At 49.0% G+C, this 15,438-nt stretch overlaps 2 protein-coding genes across 2 annotated transcripts in view; one reads left to right on the forward strand and one right to left on the reverse strand.

The window, feature by feature from the left end:
• Positions 1–5,308, reverse strand: part of Evc2 (EvC ciliary complex subunit 2) — a 95,561-nt gene extending 90,253 nt beyond the window's left edge. Inside the window, exon 1 of the mRNA XM_028758207.1 lies at positions 5,129–5,308. Coding sequence (XP_028614040.1) covers positions 5,129–5,308 — 180 coding nt within the window. The remainder of the gene's footprint in view (positions 1–5,128) is intronic.
• Positions 5,309–7,067: 1,759 nt separating this feature from the next.
• Positions 7,068–15,438, forward strand: part of Evc (EvC ciliary complex subunit 1) — a 41,027-nt gene continuing 32,656 nt past the window's right edge. Inside the window, exons 1-2 of the mRNA XM_028758223.1 lie at positions 7,068–7,226; positions 10,842–10,961. Of these exons, the coding sequence (XP_028614056.1) occupies positions 7,068–7,226; positions 10,842–10,961 (279 nt within the window). The remainder of the gene's footprint in view (positions 7,227–10,841; positions 10,962–15,438) is intronic.

Here is a 15,438-nt window from a genome sequence, read left to right on the forward strand (position 1 = left end):
TTTGTTTTGTTTGAGACAGGAGCTCATGTAGCTCAGGTTGACCTTGAATTCACTTTAAACTGAGGATAACAAACCCCTGATCCTCCTAATCTGATCTCCCAAGTGCTGGGATGGCAGGTGAGCACATCCCCATGAGAGTCGAAGCTCTTGATTACTATGGGAAGGTTTCTGTGATTCCATGACAGCTTGAAGAAGGAGTGGAGGGGCTACGGGAATCAGACGGGGAGGAGACATCAGGCAGAAGAGCAGCATGTACAAAGGCCGCAAGGTGGGAAGATGCCTAGAATCTTCAAGGAACTGCACAGAGGCCAAGTACACGCACAGAGAAACTTAGGACATACACAGGAGTTGAGGGAGTGTAGTAAGGATTAATCCGGAGACTTTCAGGTCAGGCTAGAGATTTGGTTTCTTCTAGGAGCACTGACAAAAGGAGTCAAGAGGAGGCTTTTCTAAATGGAATAGAACGGTCAGCAAGGGCAGGGGTAGGGAGGTCCTTGCAAGATATAGATGATAATGAGACTAAAGACATCCTTATAGTGAAAACTGGTAGCATGTTTGGAAACAGAGAACCTGCCAGTAGAGGGAATGTGGGACATAGAAAGAGATAACCAAGGCCAAGGTGAGGACCAAAGATAGGCAGTGTGGCCCCAAAAGATGGAGTGTGCAAGTTTAGGCCTGGGAGGGGATGTTCACTCTGACTCAGCTCAGTGCCCAGCCCATGAACTGACAGATAGACAGGTCCATCCAGCAGGTCAGCGAAGGCTCTGCTGAAGAACAGAATTTGGGCTTGTCAGGGGGCTGGATGGCCAAGGTCATACCAGTTCAGAGAGGAGACAGGTGAGCACTGAGTCCTGAAAGGCTCCAGCCACTAAAGAACAGGTAGGAGCTAAAAAGCTCCAGAGACCCCTATTCTTTTCCACAAGACTCAATAAGGATCTGAGGATGATTTCCCTTCACACAGAGACAAAACAATCTGAAACTACATGTAACAACCATGTAACAACCACCACAACAAAGATACAATGTAGAAAACCAACAATGTGAAGTAGCAACAATGACAAAGACCTGGTGTATGCTGGCTAGTTTTATGTCAACTTGACACAAGCTAGAGTCATCAGATAGGAGGGAGTCTCAATTTAAAAGATGCTTCCATAAGATCCAGCTGTAGGAAATATCGGTGGCACCACCCTTGGCTGATGGTCCTGAGCACTGTAAGAAATCAGGCTGAGCAAACCAGTGTTGAGCAAGCCAATAAGAAGCACCCTTCCATGGCCTCTCCATCAGCTCCTGCCTCCAAGTTCCAGCCCTACTTGAATTCCTGTCCTAACTTCCTTCAGCAGTGGACTATGATGTAGAAGAATAAGCCAAATAAACCCTTTGCTCAAGCTGCTTCTGGTCACGGTCTTTTTATCACAGTAATAAATAAAAAACGCTCAACTAAGATACAGTGCAACAACACAGAACAAAGATACAGTGTAGCAACAAGATACAGTATAACAATAACAAAGATAGTGTGACAACAAAAATACAATGTGTTAACAATCAAGATACAATGTATCAACAAAGATTCAGTGTAATGACAATAAAGGTACAATATAACTAACAGCAAAGAGACCGTAATTACAACAAGGATATAGTGTAACAACAGGCAACAAAAATACTGTGTGACAACAAAGATACAGTGTAACAACATGGAAGCAGAAAAGGCAGTGTAATATATGATGTATCACAGCTACAATTTGGGGTCTCTCCCTTCCCTGCCTCACTCTTCCTAGCTCCATTTCTTCTCCCCTTCTTTCCTCCTCCCTAGGACACACACAGTGCGTTCAGTTTAGAATCTCAGCCAACCTGAATCATTCCATCATATTTTAAGTAAAACTATGAATATGTGGAACAAGTCTCCTTCTGAGACACACACTTAGCTTTCAACGAGGAACTTGCTTGTTTCATCCTCAAACCCTAGGGAATCAGACAAGGATTGCAAGCAAATAGTGGCTCCCAAACTTGTTGTCTTCATGATTCTTTACACACCATTAGAAAGGACTGAAGAACTTCAGCTTGTATGGAATCCATTTGTCAGTATTTACTCCATTTCTCCTGCACCACAGAAACACTGTATTTATAAACAAGCAGAATAGCCAACTATCCAGTTTTAAAATAAGAATAAGAATCCTGTAGTCATATAGCTAGGAGATTTTATGAAAATCACTAGCACTCTCAAATTAAAAGAAAAAGTCACAATGGCATAATTTTAAACTTTCAAAACGTCACCTGTGTCTGAATTAACAGATACATCTGAATTCTCAAATCTGCCTCTGTGTGAACTCTCCCATGCTATGTGACTTCTGAGAAAATGAGTGGAAAACCCTGACTCCGTGGACCCCTGGAAAGGTTCAAGAACCCCAGGTTCCTGGAGCCCACTGTTAGAACCACTAGAGTAGCAACCTGATCTCTGTGTATATCTAGGGAAGAAATAAAAGATCTGCCCAGTAGATCACATCCACCCAGGAGGCAGCCAGCTAGCCCATGCCAGGAAGTCAAGGTCTAATCAAGGATTCCTAGGTGTCCTTGGGCCAAAGACAATCAAGTCAATGCCCTCCTATCTGGGTCACACCCATGAGGATTCTTCCCATGGGGCCCTTTCTACTTGTCATCCCAAATGTCTGCATTCTGTGGCCTTTCCATCTGTCTGTCTTCCTCTTGCAGCCCTGACAATTCCTTCATTCCACTTGTGGTGGTTTGAATGAAAATGGCCCCCATGGGCTCATAGAAAGTGGCACTGTTAGGTGTGTCCTTGTTGGAGTAAACAAGGCCTTGTTTGAGGAAGTGTGTCACTGTGGGTGGGCCTTGAGGTTTCAGATGCTCAAAACAGGTCAAGTAGCACTTTCTCTTCCTGTTGTCTGCTAACCCAGATATGGAAATCTCAGTTCTCTCTCCAGCACCATGTCTACCTGCATGCCGCCATGCTTCCCACTGTGATGATTATGAATTAAACCTCTGAACTGTAAGCCACCCCAATTAAATGTTGTCCCTTATAAGAATTGCCATGGTCATGGTGTCTCTTCACAGCAATAAAACCCTAAGATAACTCTCAAAGTGTTTAATCATCAGGCAGTTGAGAATTTATCTCTCCAACCCCACATAAAGAACATGACTCTTAAACCTACATATTGAGAGGAGGAAGCAGAAAGACAGACCAGTGAAGACTTGGACAACCATAGATGGAGCATCTGATAAGAACCTTTAGTAGAGTGTTCAGAGAGTGTCTTTCCATTCCTGTTCAGAACTGAGGCCCTAGGGGCTGTGACTAGACCCCGGCCTCACAGAGATAAGTGGCCAAAGCAGGAATATCCAGGGCCCGGCTCACAGAAGGACTGTCTATAACAGCCCCAGGTTGGTAAGGACGTGCTGACTCTGTGAACAGGACTCAAGCAACCAGTCAGTTGGAGCACCAAGGCTCCCTGGACACTGGTGTTCAGTCCAGGCTCCAACAAGGACAGAGTGACCCAGAACAGTTAAGTGCTCTGGTTCTGGATGGCTTTGAGGACTTCCCAAAACATATTGTGACTTCTTTAAAAGAGTTACACTCCTCCAGACCCCACACCTGATCCTGACAGGGTCAAGTGTCTACCAGAACACTGTGCTTCCTGAAGGGGGAAGATGTTCAAAAAAAATCTGAAACCCGTGATTGGGCTCTGGATGTGGGGGCCACAGCAAGAGAACAGGCCAGGGTCAGAGCAGCTTTCAAGGGCCTTGATTTTTGTTCTCTGCAAATGGGCCACTCTTATCCCACCTCCCCAGGAGGAGTAAGGGAAAGGACTCCATGAAAATGCCAATCACTGGGCTTAAAGCACAATCCATGGACAGTGACAACCTAAGACAGCAAGTGACAGAAAAGAAACAGAATCGCCCTTAAAGCACTAAGTCTTTGCAGCAAGAGTTGCCTTGTGCAAATCCTTGGGTCTACAGGTAGTGAGTGGGCAGGAGATAGAGCCACTGCCAACAAGCCATACCACTAGCCAGGGCCCTCCTGGGAACAGAAGGTGGATTTGCTCCCAGGCCATGGTTGTAGGAAGCAGGGATTGGTGAGCAGAGATGTGATCCCCAGGGTATGATTAAGAGATGCTGTATTTCATTTCTGCTGTTGTGATAGAACACTGTGACAAAAAGCAGCTTACAGGAGAAAGAGATTTATTTTTGCTTGCAATTTCATATTAGAACCTATTCTTGCCTGGAAGCCAAAAGGCAAGAGCTTAAAGCAGCTGGTCACATCACAACCACAACTAAGAGCAGAGAACAATAAATGCATGCAGGCCTAGTACTCAGCTTGCTTTCTCTACTCTTACACAAGTCAAGGCCCCCTGCCCAGGAAATGGCACTGCCCACAGTGGGCTGGCTCTTCCACATCAAGATAACCCTCCACCTCCACCTCCACCCCAGGCCCTGTCCACCGGCTGATTTGATCTAAGCAGTCCCTCACCGAGACAGCCTTCCCAGGTCATTAAGCTGACAGGTAAAGCTGACCAGCAGAAGATAAGATACAAATTAAGAGTGGTGGGTGGAGACCGAGTGGAAGGGTGGCCAAGAACCAGAGGTAAGTGACAGCTGACCCAAAGAGCTAGCAGAAAGCAGAGAGGAGAGTGTGTAAGCCGCTCCTGAGAAGGCAGGAGGGTTTTGAACTAACTTGCAGATAGGGAGGGGCTTATGGGGCAGTGGGGACCCTGTGAGGCCAGTGGCCTACTCCACCCAGGAGATTGGAAGCAGGTACAAACCTACCCAGTCTTTCGAGCTCTCTCACCACATTATCCCCTATATATATTAACTAACCTAACCTGCATACGGTGACTTCAGATGTCTTGGGTCCCAGTGGCCTGAGAAAGGAAGACATAAGAAGTGATTTGCCCTCAGACCTGTAACTTCTAAGGTGCAGATCTGGATTCGAACCAAGCCTGTGACTACCAAGCCTGAGGCTTCACCGGCTCTGGAATTCCGTGGTACAGGTACATGCAGAACACCAAGCACCACCAAGCAGAAAGTTCAGCCTCTCCCTCCACTTGATCTTGTACAACCCCATAGGGCGGGACTCTTTCAAGGGATGGAGACAGACACAGGCGGCTGCTCTCCTTACCTGCGAGCTTGCCCGGGGTCCTGCTGGGCCGGGCCGGGATGGCGACCCTGGGCCCAGGGCAGGGAAGGAGTGTGGAAGTGCACGCGGACCCGCGCCCAGTACCAAGGCCGCCGCCAGGATATTCCCAGCCAGCACCCACGTGGTTCGTTCCCCAGCACCCGTGGGACCCGTCGCCCCCATCTGGTGGCTGCAGACCCCACACAGGCCCCGCAGAGTCACAGAGCTTCCGGACCCCGGGACCGCCCCGCCTCGGAGCATGCTCAGTGCGAACCGCCTGGAAAGTTTTCTGGAACACTGGCATCTGGAGTTTGGAGGCCGTGAGCTGCGTAGGAGGGAGCTGCGCAGCTCCTCCGTTTGCTGTGCCTCACCCTAAATCACCCCCGCTGCTCTCCTTCCCCGAGGGTGACAAGAGCCTCTACTAGTGCCCAGTGGCTCTCTAGATCTCAGCTCAGTCCTAGCACTAGGAATTCCCAGAGACACTGACTCTCCTCAGACCACCTCAGCAAAGTGAGAAACCTGAGAGACATTAGAAAGGTCACAGCACAGGGAGCAAGGGGAAGTCTCAGCAGGAACACCCGCTTTCTGAATCCGGGCTGGGGATCTTCCTGGGCCCACCCAGCCTCCCCATCAACAGTGAAGCCACCACTTGGCCAATGAGTAAGCTGGGGCAGAAAGTCCCCGGGGTTAGGGCTCTCCTGAGTGCCCAGAGGGAGGAGCTGGGGGAGGCGATAGTCTGCCTTTTGGGCTCTGGAAATGTCCCTTACCCAGGGACAGGATCTTCTGTGAACTGTGCTGCTGGGCAGCCCCAGAGAGCCCTGTGTCAGCCTCTCCAACCTCCAATCACACACACACACACCTTCCTTGACCTGACTTTGACAAGGCCATGAGTTTGCAGGCCTTAGAGAGTCCTTGACCGAGCCTCTCACTCCAAATACTGCACCCTTGAGAACTGCCAGGCATCCTTGGAGCAGTGTTACAGGCCATATTAACAAGTGACTTTAGAGGGCAAAACATATGCAGCGTTTATTTTTAATGGATTCTTCCTCACCAACAACACCCCCCACTCCAACCCCTTGAGATGAGCCAGGTAATCTGCCTCTACCTCCTGAATAACTTGAGTGATCGGGAGATATAAGCTGTCTGCCACTGCCTGACCTTGTGTGTTTTTAAAGCTCAGGCATCCCACCGACACTAAGTTGCAACCTGAGGCTATGACCAGGAAGATGTTCGAGTTCCCAGAGATGCCCCGAGGAAACAGGAAGGTCTTAACAAGTGCGTGGCCTGAAGCCACAGGTGTGAGCAGACAGACACTGCCAACTTCTTCTGAGCTTGCAGACCTTGAATAAGGCATCTCCCCTGACAGTTTCTTTGGAGAGGCTGAAGTGCTGGCTCCCATCCTGCCCACGTGGAACTGTGAACGACAAAATGAAGAGAGGTCTGGACTCTAGAGAGGCCAGAATGTAACATTCGCTCCACACATTCTCTTAGAGAAGAATCTTTCTCCGGGAGGAAACATGATTTAAAGGAGTGTTCGAAAGGAGCGTTCCATCAATCGGGTGAGGATCCTCCCCTAGGGAAGACTGACTTGCCCGAGGAGCGGCGCAGAAGTCGGACTGGATAGTCTACAGCAACCTTGCGGTGCCGCTGGGGTTAATCTGGCCGCCAGCTCAGGACTCGGGCCAGCCTGGGCAATCAGTGACCACAGAAGCAAGCGTTGTCCCGGAGGAGGGGTGCTCCTTTGCTCTTGCATTTGGGGTCCTCCGGCTGGAAGGCGCGCCTCGGCTGCGCATGCTCAGTGCACGGTAGCGATGGCCCGGAAAGGCTGAAAGTTTGGAGCGACGAGTCCAAGCTCCTCCCGGCTCGGGCGCAGCGGGAAAAGGTTCAGAGGCGCTGAGCTGGCCGGCGGCGGGATGCGGCGGGTCATCTGCCCCAGCCCCCCATGACCTGCACGAGAGATGCACGGCTGGAGCTGGGCCGGGAAGCCCTGCAGGCGGCGCCTACACTACTGGTCCCCGCAGTGCTCCTGGGCGCAGTACTCGGCCTGGGCCTTGGCCTGTGGCTCGGCTGTCGCGCGAGCCGCTTCCGCGCGCGGCTCCAGGTGGGTCCCAGCGCGGCCGAGAGAATCGAGCGCCCTCCTCCTCCCATGGCGTCCTGGGCTGCATTCCCTGAACCCCAGCTTCGCATCTCTTGACTGAGAGTGTGTGCAACCTTCTGCTGTAGGATAATCAGGGTCAGGGCTTTCTGAGGAAGGGGATGGAGTGAGTGGCGGGATCTTTGGCCTGGGGTCCGCAGAAAGAGAGTCACCAAAAGCCCTTCTTGGCCCCAGTGCCCTCGGGTGTAGTTAGAAGATTGGACATGATCCCAGCAGATGCGCCCGGTTCAGTATAGGGACGGAGGAAGCTTCGTGTGTGCACACCAATGCCCACTCCATCTTTCTTGCTTTGGAGCTGCCAGATATCCCCTGACTTTCTGCCAAGGCTAACTGGTCTGGGACCTTGAATGCCACCTTAGTGAACAGGAAAGACATTTCCAGTCAGCATTTGGGTAGAACCCAACCAGGTGGGTGCTGTGGTGGAGCAGAAAGAGGCTAGCATTTCATGAGAGGTGTCTGTTCCAGGCACTGAGCCTAGACGTCAGCCCTAGGCTCTGAACTCTCCAAGCAACTCCATGTGTGCCCTCATTTTGCAGATAAGGAAAGTAAAGCAAAGGGTTAAGGAGCCTAGCAATGCAACAAGGGGGTGAGGTAATAAGTAATGCTCTAACTGGCAACTATGTTAATGACGTGGGATGCTCAGAGAGACTCCTGGCACAGAGGAGCAGACATCTATCAGTTGTGGAAAGACCCACTGAACACACTGGGGTCTGGCAGCTCTGACTTCTTCCAGATTTCCTCTGTTGTGCAGGGGAATTGCCTTTCTCCAGCAAGAAACATGCTTGGCTGAGGATTGTTTTTCTTGGTCTCTCACTTCTTTCCTTCTTTTTCTCCATTGCCAAGTCTTTTGATGTGTAACCCTTTGTGCTAGTCAGCTACAAGTGTGAGCAGTCTTGAACTCTTGGATGGAGCGTGTGTGTGATATATAGATAGAGATAGAGATAGAATCAGGGATATATGTATAAGCGGGAAAGGGTTCAGAGGCACAGAGCTGGCCAGCAGCGGGATGTGGCGGGTCACCTGCCTGAGCCCCCCATGACCTGCACAGAGATGCACTGCTGCAGCTGGGCCGGGAAGCCCTGCAGGCAGGCTGGTCCCATATGTAACAAGGCTGGGAGGGTTTGTTCAGTTTTATTCTTATAATTCATGTTTTCATTTTTGGGTATTCTTTTCTATTCCCCAAGTCCTCTGTTTTGATCCTAAACTGCCTGTTCGTGAGTAGACGCTCTCTCTCCTCTCTCTGAGGACACTGTAATTGACGGTTGTCTTGTGTTTCCTCGGCCCTCTGCAGATTGTTTGGGGGGTTTTCCCTTCTTGTTAGTGTTTGTCCTTAAGTCACTTGTGACCCTTGGCCTCCTGGCCATTTCTAAGTGTGGAAGTAGAAATTGCTTCTGACTCTGGGTGTCTCAGTTCCTAATACAGTCAGCAATTGCTAAAGCAAGCATCCTGGAATTTTGTGCTATGTCATCTGTCCTTTCTGCCCAGAGACTCACCCTGCCCCAGGCACATTGGTGGGCTTCCTGAACATCTGACACCACCAGGCCTGTCTCTGTGTCAGACTCTTTGCACACCCTTCTCTCGGGACCTCATAGGCTTTCTCCCTCCTTTAAGTCTCTTCTCAAACAAACTTCGTCTAAGAGGCTTCTTCTCAGGGTCTGCAACAAGACTGGGCAACCTGTGGATACTGAATCATAGTCCTGGCTCATTAAATGAACCCATTCACCAAGGCAAAAATGCAATTCTCTCTCTCTCCTCTCTCTCTCTCTCTCTCTCTCTCTCTCTCTCTCTCTCTCTCTCTGTCTTTCTCTGTGTGTGTGTGTCTGTCTGTCTGTCCTGCTCTGTCTGTCTTTCTGTCTCTGTCTCTCAATGTGTGTATGTGTCTCAAAGGGCACATGTTTTTGAGCATGCAGACATGACACAGCATGCTTATGGAGATCAGAAGACGTTCCCCTCAAATCACTTCTGTCCTCCCACCATGTGGGTTCAGAAGACAGTCCTTAGGTCATAAACCTTGGTGGCAACTGTCTTTATACTGAACCTCCCTGCTGACTCCTGTGTGGGTGTGTGTACATACATGTTCATGTGTATGTAAGTGCATGTATGTATACAGATGCCTGTTCGAATGTGTGTGCCTATGCTAAGGCCAGAGGTCAACCTTAGACACTGCTCACCTTTTGGAGACAGAGTCTCTCACTGGCCTAGGCAAGCAGACTAGGCTGTCTGTCCACCTGTGTTCTCCTCCCCTGCACTGGATTGAGAGCACACACCCTCATACCTGGCTTTTTGACATGGGTTCCAGAAGTTCAACTGTGTCCATGCCTCCATGTCGAGCACTTTCTAACTAAGTCAACCCCCTAATAGAATTGTACCTGCTGCCTATTCTCCTTATCCATTAGAATTGTGTTCCTCAAACTTGCCTAGCACAACAGAGGAACGATCACTAAGCCTTTGCCTGGGGAATACTGTGTCAAGTCTCTTGAGCCTCTCTTTCCATCAGTCTACCTTCAAAGTGACCTGTGTCTATTTAAAGAAACTCCATTGGCTGCATATTGTTAATTCTCTCTTTGGAACTCACAGCCAAGAGCCTGAGAACTCTGGCTGGGGCCAGATCCTCTTTCACAAGGTCCTTCTGTGTTGGGTACATCATGGCCCTCTGGTACTTTGAAATGCTAGACAGGGTTTCAGGATCACAGTCTCCTAAAGCTGGAAACATGACTGCAGAAAGCCGGACACTCAGCTTCAATAGGGACGTTTACTTGACAAGGAGAGAGGGCACAGTGAAGTGCCTGACTGTGCTCCCACCCACCCAAACAAGCTCGTAGGAAACCTGTCAGTATCTGTGCTGACAACTGCCTGGTGGTGGGGTCTCAGGTCACACACCTACTGCTTGTTTGTAGTCCACAGTAGAAGTCACTCCTCTGTTGAAGGTAACCAGGATCATTGTTTTAAAAATCACCCAGTGGCTATACTGAGAACAGCAGGGCAAATAGCGTCTGCACATCCCATGCAAAGAGATGGCAGCTACTGTTCTGGTTTCCTATCTGTTGCTGTGATGAGACAAGTCTGACAGCAGGCAACTGGGCAGGGTGTATTTTAGAACAGGGCAGTCCATCACTGTGCAGAAGTCAAAGCAGGAACCTAGAGCAGCTAGTCACACCACAGCAGCTAGTCACACCACAGCAGCTAGTCACACCACAGTCTAGAGCAGAGAGAGATGAATGCATGCAGGAGCAGCTACTTCTGTCAGAATGTTTTGTCAAAGCTGCAGAAATAAGTGTAGAACAGAAATTGACAAATCCTGCAAGCTTTGCTCCCGGTGTTGCCTAGAGTCTTAGGGACAACTGAAATATGTACCCTAGGGAATTTCTTAGAAAGATAATCTGGGTGGCCTGGGTAGTTTTAAAGGACTCTACTAGATGCTTGGTAGGCGAAGGGGACAGGAAGGGCACATGGTGAGCAGAGGTGACTGCTGGGTAGGGGTTTGTTGACTAAAGTTCAGGGGGTTAGACAAGACTGATTGACTTCAGCATCTGGCTTCTCTCCACCCCTTTGTGGTTTTAGAAAGATGACAGGAAACGTCTGCTCAGGAGTTCAGAGGCCCCTGCACAGAGCCTACGGGATACTGACTCCCAAGCCAGGAGGCGGCAGAGAGAAACCACTCGGGATGAAGATGCCCCTGAGGTTAGTCTGGGTCTCGGTGCTTCTGTAGGCACACGCTGGGTTTGGTCTTCCTGGAAGCCAAAGGATCGTGCTACAAGTCACTGGATGATTTATTTTCCCAGAAATTCTCATGTATGAATAGTAAAAGGCACAGATTTTTAAGTCCACAGTTGCATGAGTTTGTACAAAGGTATGCTCCCTCATAATTAAAGTCCCAATACCACAGAAAGCTCTCTAGTGGCCTCTCTGGTTACACTTATTCAAAAAGCAACCCCATGTAGGTAGGGTTTGCATGACCATGGGATGACTAGAGTTTTGTGTGGAGAGTTCCCTGTTCTTAACATCTCGGGTCCCACAATACCCTGCTACTAACATTTGCCCATTTCTTTGCATGGCCACACCTGGGCCTCTTCCCCTCCCCCTCAAAAAAAGTGGGGGAATTGATATGAGCACAGCACTGTTAGTGGCTCAGCACCTCCTGAATGTTTGACTGATGGACTTGATGTTCTCTGAACCCACTTGTTTCAGCCAAGCCCCAATTCTATTCTCTAACTGAAATGTATTACTCTAAGTAAACCGGCAGCCAAAGGAAGGCTAGGAGCCTGGCACTGATCCTAAGAGATGGATTCTCCTTGTCCTGGTCTTCCCAGTTTGGTTTTACTTGGTCCATGGAACATGGCCAGGGTGCGCTCCCTCAGTAGGGACAGAAGGACATCACTTGACATTCCCTGGTGCCCCAGGAAACGTCCCTGGTGCCCCTGCACACTTTAAGTTGAGGCAGGGTCTAATGTCTGGTAGGTTTGTGCCCTCCGAACACCCTCCTTCAGTTTTCCTTGTTGTTCTTACATTCAGATGGGGAAACTAAGGTTCAAAGAGACAGACCACATCCTTGGGTCCCCAAACTGGGGAGTAGCCAAGTTCAGATGCATCCTGAGGTCTGTCTGGCACTTGCAGAGCAAGCACTGCTGCCTCCATACCTTACCTACCCCTGTCTCTGAGGCTGCTCCCTCTTGGGGACCTCTACTGGCCATGTAAAGGGCTTGGGCTTTGAAGCCAGCTTCTCCAAAGTCTAGGAATCAAATCAGGGTAGCAGCTTGTTTTCCCAAGTCACCTGTGCCTCCCATAGATTTCAGTGACCCCATTCTTTCCTGGGAAAGAGTCTAGCCTGCAGACTCTGTACCTCAGTGCTTCAGGGAGGCCATGGAGGTAAAGAGAAAGCCCTATGGGATTCCAGGACCCTGAAGGGCCTGTGGACCCGGGCGCTGCAGTCCATCCATAGTAATGTATATCTCTAGATCTCGCTCTCTTGTCTGTTTCTCTGTGTGTCTCTCCATTGTTTGGGGGTTGTTTCTCTGTGGGGAGCTTTTCACCCTTGACTGCCTGGATGACTCCCTATGGGTGCCTGGGACAATGTGTGTGAGAGTTTGGGGTATGTGGTATCGTTCTGTCTTTCTCTTTTCCTTCATATCTCTGGATTGTCTTGCCCCTTCCTACATACCATTAAAATTCCACTCACAGGCAGGAAAACTATGTCCACACAAATGCTTGTACACAGATATCCAGCTTGGTCCATAACACCCAGACTGGAAAGAACACAAATGACCATCACTCGAGCAATGCGTGGACAGAGTGTCGTCTCTCATTCAGGCACCGTGGGCTACACTAGTGCTGAAGCAGGAGAATTATGAATTTGAGCCTGGTCTGACTCACATATTGAAATCAAGACTCAAACAAACCAGAGTTGTGATCTATCCTTGCTGAATGTTACTGACTGTGAAAAGGAGCACAGTACTGATATGCACTGTGAATCTGGCCATTGTTATCCAAAGCCAGTCATGAATGGAACCAGAAATGAAATGACGGGAAATTAATATGGACAGGAAGTAGCTGAGTGGTTGCCAGGAGAAAGTGAGTAGCCACTAGAGAGCACAGGGCTTCTCTGCTACCATGAGCCATTCTGAAATTGCCTATGTGATGATGCTTCTGATATTGCGAAAACACTTAAAGATGGTTAGTTACATATCATACCATCGTGATTGTACAGGGCATGAGTTTTATATCAATAAAACCTAAAAAAAAAAAAAAACCAAACCCTCATATGTGAGGTGGCTCTGGGTTCCACGGAAGCAGCACTAGACTCGGTTCCTAGTACTAACCAATCCCAGCTCTTCTGTACACTTGCTGTGTGCTCTTAGTCAGGAAACATAACTCGCTGTGAGAGTCACAGAGGTCCCCCACAGAGTGCCAGGGTCATGCCACCATTCCAGTCTCAGATGGTACTTTATCAGGCCAGCAGCAGTGGGGAATTACCTCATCTTTCTTCAGCCTAGTGAGGTTTAGCCTGCAACCTGCCTCAGTGCCTGGCAGGCGCCCATCACCAGGCTAATGATTGCCCAGAGCTGAGTTAAATCTGCCTAGATTCATCTGTGTTTCTGGCTGGGGAGCCCAGCCACCTCTCCTGTGCACAGAACCTCAGCCCTGTGATCTGTCCTGCTGCCACTTAGATGAACTCTGTTTAATGAATAGCCTTGTTGGTTAAAACATGCAGAAACTTCCAGAAGGTTTCTGAGGCCTGCTGCTTCACAGCCTGCATTTTCTGCCTTGCCTTTGTTAATGAGGAGGAGGGATGATGCAATCTGTGCAGGCAATTTACGGGGTTAAAAAGAGCACCTTAGGTCCGATGAGGGAAACAGCTTTCTCTCACCTAGCGCCCCCCACAGTGACACCTTCACCAGTTTTCTGAACCACTGCCTTGTTCTGGCTGAAGTTCTACCTTGTAACTTCATACAGCAACCCATTTTCTGGATCATTGCATCTCCTAGGGTGGGGGTGGGGGTGGAACCAGCAGATTTGGAGCATCTAGATTCAATGAAGAGAACTATTAAAACGCTGAAGTCCAGGTAACAGGATCTGGCCACTTTTGCCTCTACACACCCAGGGCTTTAACATCCTCCATCTCCTAGCCAAAGCAGCACAGGCTGCCCTCCATTCCTGCAGAATACAGGTGGTCACACAGGCATCCTTAGGGGTAGAGCTTCACACAGCCAGGGCTTTTCCTAGTGGTCACGCCCAGGCCTCTCAATCATGGCTGCCTCCACTTGCACCCCTAACTCTACCTGCTCCTGCATAGGCACGTTTCTTTCTTCCTCTGGCACAGCGGCACAATGCGTTTGCACTCTGTTTGGTGGAGAAACCACGCTTTCCTCTCTTTTCACTCCTTTCCTCTGTTCTCCTTCTACCTCTCTTATAAGAAGATTTAAACTGCACGGGGCCCCCAGACATGGCAACAACTCTATAATCCCAGCTGCTTGGAAGCTAGAGAGGATCATAAGTTCAAGGCCTGCCTGAGTCATAGATTCAGTTCAAAGCAACCATGTACGACTTAGTAAAACCCTCAGAAGAGGCACAGAGCATGTCTGAGAACAGGATGAGCAATGTGTGGGTCCTTCCCACTGCATCAGAGGTGGCTTCTTGGGGAGGTGATGCCCAGCGGGTTCTGAGTGGCTTATAAACACCATCACTCCAACTATTCAGTGCCTAGTTGTCTTCTTGGTCCCAGGGAGTCAGCTGGAAGCTTCATGCCTGTTATCTTTGAGGATTAGATGCTCCTGTTAATTATATGGGCAGACTGAGGCTGACTCCGCCATCCCTTTTTGCTTAAAGTTCTACTCCAAAACCCCATGTAAGCATTGCCTGTGTGTGTATACCCTGCAGTGCTGCACCTACTTTAGAGTTTTAGTTGACACATATAATCACCTGCATCCATGAGTGTGGTGTGATAACACGCATGCAACCTGTGACGTGGGTGCTGTCACATCTGTCACCTCTGTGAGGTAGAAAGCTTCATGGCCTCTGCATCATCCAGTTGCTTTGAAATATATGAACCGTGGGCTACAGCTAGGCTGCTGCACTGTGGAATGTGAGGTCTAATTCCTCCAAATTCAATTACTTCGTGTGCTTGTTTTTCCCACTGAAGATGATCCATTGTCCTTTAGGAGATGTTTGTTAATCTATCCTAGATTTTTTTTGTTTGTTTTGTTTTTTGTTTTTTGTTTTTTGTTTTTTGTTTTCTTCCTGAGACAGGGTCTCTCTGTATAGCCTTGGCTGTCCTGGAACTCACTCTGTAGACCAGGCTGGCCTCGAACTCAGAAATCCACCTGCCTCTGCCTCCCAAGTGCTGGGATTAAAGGCGTGCGCCACCACTGCCCGGCCTGTCCTAAGGTTTTAAAAGCCTAATTACTTCAAAACTGAAGGATCAGATTCAATGATAGTGTCTATCGGAGCATTTGTCTATGTACCTAGCTGTCCATCCATCCTTCCATCCTCCATATACATATATGTATGTGTGTATACCTATATACACACATACATATATGTGTACTTATATACACACATACATATACGTATACCTATATATACACATACATATACGTGTACCTATATACACACATACATATACGTGTACCTATATACACACACACATATACGTGTACCTATA

The sequence above is a fragment of the Grammomys surdaster genome, unplaced genomic scaffold (genome assembly GCF_004785775.1).
Source record: "Grammomys surdaster isolate TR1022 unplaced genomic scaffold, NIH_TR_1.0 126187, whole genome shotgun sequence".
NCBI lineage: Eukaryota > Metazoa > Chordata > Mammalia > Rodentia > Muridae > Grammomys > Grammomys surdaster.